Source organism: Chrysochloris asiatica, unplaced genomic scaffold, assembly GCF_000296735.1.
Source record: "Chrysochloris asiatica unplaced genomic scaffold, ChrAsi1.0 scaffold00018, whole genome shotgun sequence".
Taxonomy (NCBI): domain Eukaryota; kingdom Metazoa; phylum Chordata; class Mammalia; order Afrosoricida; family Chrysochloridae; genus Chrysochloris; species Chrysochloris asiatica.
In genome coordinates, this window is record NW_006408536.1 from 20,001,237 (window position 1) to 20,009,508 (window position 8,272).

The 8,272-nt window shown below is 48.6% G+C and overlaps 1 protein-coding gene across 1 annotated transcript; it reads right to left on the reverse strand.

Moving 5' to 3' along the window:
• Window positions 1-2,619: 2,619 nt before the first annotated feature.
• Window positions 2,620-3,933, reverse strand: LOC102822777 (melanoma-associated antigen B4-like). Its single transcript, XM_006835686.1, has 2 exons — window positions 2,872-3,933; window positions 2,620-2,631 (listed from the first exon to the last, which is right to left on the reverse strand). Exons 1-2 carry the CDS (start codon window positions 3,931-3,933, stop codon window positions 2,620-2,622), a joined length of 1,074 nt encoding a protein of 357 aa, XP_006835749.1.
• Window positions 3,934-8,272: the final 4,339 nt, after the last annotated feature.

The following is an 8,272-nucleotide window of genomic DNA, read 5'->3' on the forward strand; positions in this document are numbered from 1 at the left end:
TCTGCTATCCATCGTTTGAGTTTCAGGTCTGTTCTTGTAGGTTTTCAGTCCACAGAACTCCCTTTAGGATGTTTTGAAGTGCTGTATTGGCTTTGACAAAATCTCTTAGCTTCTGTTTATCATGGAATGTATTTGACTGACAGTTTTTCTAGATAGATGATTCTTGGTTGGCAGTTTTTTCTTTTAGGATTTTTTATATGTCACCCCATTGCCTTCTTGCCTGCTTAGTTTCTGCTGAATAGTCAGAGCTTAATCTGATTTGCTTGCCTTTGTAAGTAAGATTTCTCTTTTCCCTGGCTGCTTTTAGGATTCTCTCCTTGTCTTTGATTTTGGAGAGCTTGATTATTATATCTCTTGATGATTTTCTTTGGGGTCTATCCTTCCTGGGGTACATTCTACTTACATGGCATCAGCAACCTGAACACCCTAGAGACTCTGGATCTCCAATCAGGCCTAGGGGGCATCTCTCATGAGACACAATGACTGGTCAGGGACAGCAGGCATACTCCTTATGGGTGAGAGGGCAGGTGGTACAGGCCACTGGAGGAGAGAAGAGGAGAGAATCTGAGCCTCTTCAGCAAGGAGATCCAACCCTGGCTTCAAGAAGGCCCCTCTGCAGGTGCCCTGACCTTAGAACCCACAGGCTCCTTTTCTGCTCCCCGAGAACCCCATGGAAGACATCAGAGTGAGCCTCAGACCAGTCTTTCAGTCTTGCCTGGGACTTACTAGGGCTGACAGCAGGAGCTGGCAGCAAAGACCCTCTGTTCTGGGTGGGGCTATCCTTTCCGTTTACATTCAGGACCATCATATCAACTGCTGTGAGGACTTTGCCCCCCTCTGCTGTTCTGAAGGGGGCACCTCAAAGCTCCCTGGGACCCACTAGAAGGACCTAAGGAGTGCCTCAGTCCACCATCCCTGCCCCTGGGATCTTCAGTCTTCATTTAGCTGTCTCATCATGGCTCAAGATAGGGCCTGGACACCTGCCTTTGCTGACCCAAGGTTCCTTCTCTCAGATCAAGACCTTCAGCAACCTGTTGCCATTAAAAAGGAGAGTTGACATTTATCTGATCTCAGGCCTGGGAGCTCCCAGCATGACAAGCAGGGTGGGACAAGACTCTGTGCTGTCTCCCTTCTCTGAGGTGGCTGGTACCATCAGTGTACAAAGAGAGCCTGTTAGGCTCTGGCTCTTCTCTCTCTGCACAAATGGGGCTGCCCATGTATACCAAAGCCTGCAACTCTGTGAACCCCTCAAGGTGGAAATGTGAAGGCAATTCACCTGAGGTTTCTTTTGAGGTTTCTGGAATATGAATGTGGGGGACACTCTAGAACTCCCCGGGACTTTTCCCATGATGCCTTTAAGACCTGGACCTCTTCCCATTTTAGAGCAGGAAGCACTCTCAGTAGACCAAGATCCTCTCCTCCCTGAGACCCTCTAAGCAGAAATGAGGGGGATCCTCTCAGGGCCACCAAAAGGAGGGGCTTTGTGGGACCTCATCTGTTCTGGGGTGCATGGTTCCTTCCTTCTTCTTCCAGAGTTCTCACTCTGACACCCCACGACCTTGGTCATTGTGCCTGGGACCTCCCTTTCAAGGCTGCACCCCTCAAATTCAGGCCCTTGCCTTCTTGGGACCTCTGAATTGGAAGTCAGGGTCGGCTATATCCTCCCAGACCACTGGGATCCCTAAAGGCAGACAGGCAGGGCTCTCTGGGACCCATTGTTCAGGCTAGGTCCTGCCGTCCTCCTCACTTAAGGCTGTCACCTTGAGATCTGCCAAAGGCTGGTACTCCTCCTTCTACTGACCCGATGTCATCCTAGACATGCTGTCTAGCCCAAGCTGACTTATCACAATCCCATGTATGTCAGAGTAGAATTGTGCTCCATAGAGTTTTAAGTGGCTGATTTGGGGGAAGTAGATCACCAGGCCTTTCTTCCAAGGTGCTTTTCAGTGGACTCAAACCAACGTTTTGTTAGCAGCCAAAAGATTCGCACCACCCAAGGACTCCAGCTTAAAATTACCTCCCAGTGAAGGACTAGCAGTGCCCAAGGCCCCCAAGTGCCTTGTCTCAGGGCATTACACTTAACTGCTCTCCTTTGGCCCTGTCCTCCCATCCTTCTGTGTGGGTCTCACCATTGTACTTAGAGGAGATACTCATAGATACTAAAGCACTGTCGTTACAGCTGAGTCTTCTTCATCTAAAGTAACACGAAGCCCTCCACATAGCAGATGCTCAGTTAATGGTTGAAAAACAAAAGAGCCAGTGAACAAGAGGTTTAATTTATTACAATTTTATTTCTCTCACATTCTTGAACAACCTAAGAAAACCAGGTATATAACTTTCAATTTTACTAAAACCAAGACTAAATGGAATAAAGGAAACTAAGAGTTAACAATCTTTGACTTATTTTTAAATATATTAACTATTTCATTGGCTATTTAAGATATATTGTCTATTTACTTATTTATTAGCTACCTCATTATCCCAACTGTAAGGTTCTTACACATGTTACTGTGAGGTTCTTACACATTTCCAAGAAAATCCCTGCTCCAATACCATGCTATTTTATCCGAGATCACAGGAGGCAAGACTTTTCCATTTGTTTTGCACAACACAAAAATATTACTCTTCAACCTGAAAAACAACAATAAACATGTGATTCACGTTATTTATAAACTTAGATTCAAGATTTAAGTAAACAATCTATTCAAAGAATAAGTTTATTTTTAAAAGCTAAACGTCTAAGTTACTTATGTTTAAGAAGAACACCAAAAAAGATAAACTTGTACTGCCTCCTCTAGCTTCACCTTACCCTCCACTACTAAAAGGCCCTTTTCAACCCTCTCAGACCTCACTATGGGTAGGAAGACTTGCCTTGGCCTTGGCCTTGGCCTTGGCCTTAGCCTTGGCACGGGTGCTGGTCTCGGGAGTAGGATCAGTGTTGGTGGCATCTTCGGTTTGGGCTTTCTCTTGCTCCTCTCTCAACGCCTCTTCATACTTGGATGAGAATAAACTGGGGTCAGTACCATTGACTTTGGCCAAAAACTTCAGGACTTTCAGCTTGCTGGTTTCAGTGTGGGCTCTGGGACCCCACAGGAACTCATAGCATGGAGGATCACTGTTGGGGACCAGCTGGTACTGCAGGTACTCTTCCTTCACAAAATCTTCTGTAATGAGCTTCCTAGGCTCCCCGAAGATGTAGTGACTCTTTCCATCGTAGAGCCCCAGCATATTCAGGAATTCCCAGATCTCATTCTCAGTGGCTCGGTTGTCATTCATGAAGATCATGCCCAGGATGGGCATCAGGAGACCATGCCTGGGGAACTGTTCGCTATCACTCTGAGCGCCATCGTTTTGAACATTTAGTTTGCTGACAAGGGTGTAGGACTGACCTCTGGGGCCAACTTCCTTCAGGTCAAGACCAAAGACCAGCTCCATGCGCTCAGTGGCTCTACTCAGGATCTCAGGGAAGGCCTCCCTGTACCTCTTGCTGAAGAGTTTCAGCATCTCTACCTTCGAGAAGGCCTCTTTCACTTTGTACTTGTGAAGCAGGAATTGCACCAGCATACCTGCCTTCTTGGTGAGCAGATCTCTGCCTGAGCTCTCAGTGGAAGCTGAAGCCTGTGAGGAACTTGGATTTTCCTCAGCTTGGCTCTTAGCACCTTTCTTAGCTCTTGGGCGGCGAGAACGAGCTCCAGCTTTTGGAGGCTCCTGGGATTTTCCAGCAGGAGAGGAGCTCTGGGGAGCATCCTCACAAGCAGGAGAGGAGCTCTGGGGAGCACCCTCACAAGAAGGAGAGGAACTCTGGGGAGCACCCTCACAAGCAGGAGAGGAGGAAGACTCCACAGCTTGAGCAGCCTCAGCACTCTGAGTCTCGTCTCGGACCTGTTGGCGTTTCTCACGGGAGCGTCGCTTACTCTTCTGACCACGAGGCATGATGACTGAGTAGAGCAGGTGATGCGAGTCACTAGAGGAGAAGGGATGAGAGAACGTGAGCCCCTTCAGCAGGGAGATGCCACTTAGGCTTCAAGAAGGTTCCCTGGAGAGCCTGTCCTAGGAACCCATAGACTTTTCTTCTCCTGTTTAGCCTGTCCACCCCTGCTCCCCCCACTTCAACCAAACCCTGGGGAGGGCATCAGCGTGAGCCTCAGACTGCAGTCTTCTGGGCAAGCTTGGGGTTAAGTAGTACTGACAGCAGCAGTAGACACATTCACATTCGGGAGCATCATATCAACTACTGGGTGGGCTCTGGCCCCCTTTCCTCTGCTGCTCTGCGGGGGACACTTCAAAGCTCCCTGGGACCCATAAACAGGATATGAAGGGGTATTCCAGTCACCACCCTTTCCAGGGACACAGTGTGCGGGCAGCTCTATGGGGTCCTTTCTGTCCTTCTGTGCTCATTGTGATCTTTAATCCTTGTGCAGAGTTCTCACCTTGGCCCTATACTGGAGCTGGGATCCACCATTCTGTTGAATGGGGGCTATACCTTTAGGCCAAGGGCCTTGCCTCCCTTAACCCTGATAGCCTGAGAGCCCTGCCTTGGCCTTCAAAGGCTGAAGTTCTTTGTTTTAGGAGGTAGGACAGGGCTCTTTGTTGTTCCCTCTATTCAGGGCTGAGTGACCCTGTCTGACCTCTCTCAGGGTCCGGGCAGTGCCTAGAGCCACCCTCTTTCTGGATCTGAGGAATGAATTCTCATTGTAGACCCTCACCTCCCTGAACTCCAATGGAGGAAGCGAGCATCCACTTACATGGCCAGACCTGCCGGTGGTCTCCCAAGGCTGAAAGATGCCACTGGCAGGTTGAGGCCTGATAAGCGCTAATCCCCAGATTCAGCACTCTAAATCTCTGCTGACCACAAAGACCCTCCCTTCTCCGTCACACCCCAGGAGTCATGGAGGAGTGCGGCTGCTGCGATACGTATGCCCCTCCCGGCAGGGGTGGGGTTCCGGGCAGCCCCTTCTTTTGGGGAGAGGGCCCTTGGTTAACATTCAAGTTCCTCACCAGGGCTCTCGGAGGGCTTAGGTTTCCTCCCTTTGCAGAACTAGGGCTGCCCCTCTTTCTACCTAGGCCCTCCCCTCCATGAGGCCCTCCAGGCAGGAGTAGGCCTGATCGCACCTTAGGGTGGGGGACCTCCCAAAATGGAAGGCAGTGGGGGTGCTATGGCCCACCATGCTTAAGGTTAGTGTCATTGATCCCTCCAAAACACATTTAAAGGCCTCACCGTAACTCCTGACCAGCTCTGGACCTCCAACTCAGATGACCGAAGGTGTTCCGTTAGGTGCCGGTTAGGTCAAGGCCTGCAGTGTCCGAGGACCTCGGCGACACGGAAGTCACGGAGTGTAACTTCCGGCCCAGGGTGGTTGGGTTTCCGAAGACCAACAACAGGAACAAAGGTTTTGGGGACCCCTTTGGTTCCTACCAGACCCTGGAATTCCTCCCTCCACTTACATAAATTTAAGTACATCCAGCACAGACCAAATAGCCAAGAGCGTCAAGTCTGGCATTGCACATCTATGCATTTCTGCTTGGAGCCTCATGTGGCTCAGGGTGACCCCGTCTTTAGGGAAGAAGTTTCTTCCTAAGCACTTAGGGTCTTCACCTAGGTCTCCTCCCTCTGCAAAAGGAGGACCACCCCCTTAATCAGGGCCCTCCTTTCAACACTGGACCTCCCAAGGCCACCAGTAAGAGGGGCTTTTATGGGTTCCCCTCTGTTCTGGAGTGGGTAGTTCCCTCATTCCTCATTCAAAGTTCCCACCTTGACACCCCATCGGTCCTGGGGCTCCACTCTTTGCTGACTTGAGGTTGCGCCCTCCAAATCCAGGTCGTTGTCTTCTCAGGACCTCCAAAGTCAAAGGGAAAGAGCCCCGGAGGGTCTCTATGAGACCTCATTGTTCTGGTTGGGTCCTTCCCTTCTCCTCACTCAGATCGGCCAGTGGCTCACACGCTTCTCTCTACTGACACGAAGTCACCCACCTTGAACCAACACACCTGTTCCCGAGAGCCCTAAGGAGAGGCAAGACACTCAGCCTGACAGCCGTGCCGGGGACCCTCTAGGCTTTAGGGCAGGCATAGCCAGTCTCTGTGGGAACCCTTTATTCTGGGGAGTTAATCTCCGCTGGCCTCCTACATGGGGTCCTCCTTTTGGCTTCTGTTTCTTTGACTACCCACCAGTTTCCCTACTGAAAAATGACACAGGGACACAGGGCGGGGGGCCTAGGTTAGCGGTGGACTGTTAGAAGGTGTGGTTGGCCTTCATAGGAGCCAGGGAGGCGTGCTTCCTTCCCCTCCTGTCTGGAGTAAGTGTTTTAATGACTGTGAATTATGTTAATGCTAGTTGGTGCTGCTAATCAACGGACTTCTCTATAGCTCGGGTTTGCAAATTGAACAGCTGCCTCCTTCAGACACTGACCTTTACTCAGACACTTGCACCTTATTCAACCTTCTCAAGACATGAGCCTGCAGTGTGGGAGAGGAAAATCCACATAAAGCTGGAACAGTGAATCCTGCCAGTGGGGTGGATTTTCTTTTTGCCCATAATGAGGAGCTCTGTGCACACTAACAGAAGCTCTTTAAGGGCTTATTGGACATTATTTAACACATTGCCAACTTGTCGATTCTGACTCATGGTGACCTTATGTGTGTCTGAGTAGAGCTGTGCTCCATAGGATTTTCAGTGACTGATTTTTCAGAAGTAGATTGCCAGGACTTTCTTCCGAGGTGTTTCTAGGTGGACTTGAATCGCCAACCTTTCAGTTGAGAACCTTAACTGTGTATAACACACAGGGACTCCACTGGAAATGAAAAAGATAGTAAACTAATATTTGCCTAAAATGTAAACTTGATGAGCTTCACCTTTTCTGCTATACCCTGGCTACTGTGCTCTAGGCTTTGGTTGTGAAACACTGACACCAAAGCACTCCAGAAACTGAACTGTATGGTTTTCTCTCATTGATTCAGGCACTGTTGTAGACACTAGGAATGGAAAAAAAAAAAAAGTCAAGGTTTTTGACCCTAAGGAGCTATATTAGTGTCATTTAAGGATAAACAGTGGACTTCAAACCACAAGATGGGTGATTTGAGCCCACCAGCTGCTCCACAGGAGAAAGGTGAGGCTTTCTGCTCCTACAAAGATTTACAGCCTTGGAAACCCTATATAGGTCGCTATGAGTCAGAACCAACTCGACGACTCCACGACAGCAGTTAGCAATAACAACAAGGGTCAACAGACTTCAGCCCCTAGTCTATCCTATTTTTGGAAATTCATATTTATTGGAGCACAGACACATTCATTTGTTTATGTAGTGGTAACAGAAACTGCATGTCCCACAATGCCTAAAATATGCACTCTCTGACCCTTTATTGAAACAGTTTGCCAACCCCAGTATCTAGTAAGAGAGACCAGCATTCACACAACTAAGTGTAATTCAAGGTTGTTGTTGTTAAGTGCTGTTGAGTCTGTTCCGACTCAACAGGGTTTCCAAGGAGTGGCTGGTGGTTTGTGGTTCAAACTGACCTTGCCATCCAGCGCGTTATCCTGCAGCACCAACTGGTGCCGGCAAATGGGTTCTGAGTCCCAGTCATCCTGTGCACAACAAAATGAAACTCTGCCTGTCCTGTCCTGTCCTCACAACTGTTGTTGTATTTGAGCCCATTGCTGCTGCCACTGTGTCAGTCCATCTCATTGGAGGTCTTCCTCTTTTTTGCTGATCCTCCACTTTACCAGATACGATGTCCTTCTCCAGGGACTGGTCCTTCCTGATAACAGGTCTAAAGTATGAGAGACAAAGTCTTCCCATGCTGGCTTCTAAGGAGCATTCTGGCTGTACTTCTTCCAAGACAGATTTGTTTGTTCTTCTGGCAGTCCATGGGACTTTCAATATTCTTCACCAACACCATAATTCAAATGTGTCAATTCGTCTTCCATCTTCCTTATGCATTGCCAAACTTTTACATGCATATGAGGCCATTGAAAATACCATGGCTTTGGTCAGGCAAACCTTAGTCTTGAAAGTGACCTCTTTGCTCTTGAACACTTTAAAGAGGTCTTCTGCAGTAGATTTGCCTAATGCAATACATTGTTTTATTTCCTGACTACTGTTTCCATGAACATTGACTGTGTATCCAAAATAAAAGCTAGGACCTGTGTTGTTGTTGTTGTCAAGTGCTGTCAAGTCGGTTCTGACTCATAGCAACCCTTGTAAGGTTTCTGAGACATGACTAGTCAATTTGAACTGCCGATCTTGGGATTCAAAATGACCTTGTGGTCCGGTGCTTA

Excerpts from the sequence above, each read along its gene's own strand:
- LOC102822777 (XM_006835686.1), bottom strand. The coding sequence starts at position 3,933 with ATGCCTCGTGGTCAGAAGAGTAAGCGACGCTCCCGTGAGAAACGCCAA.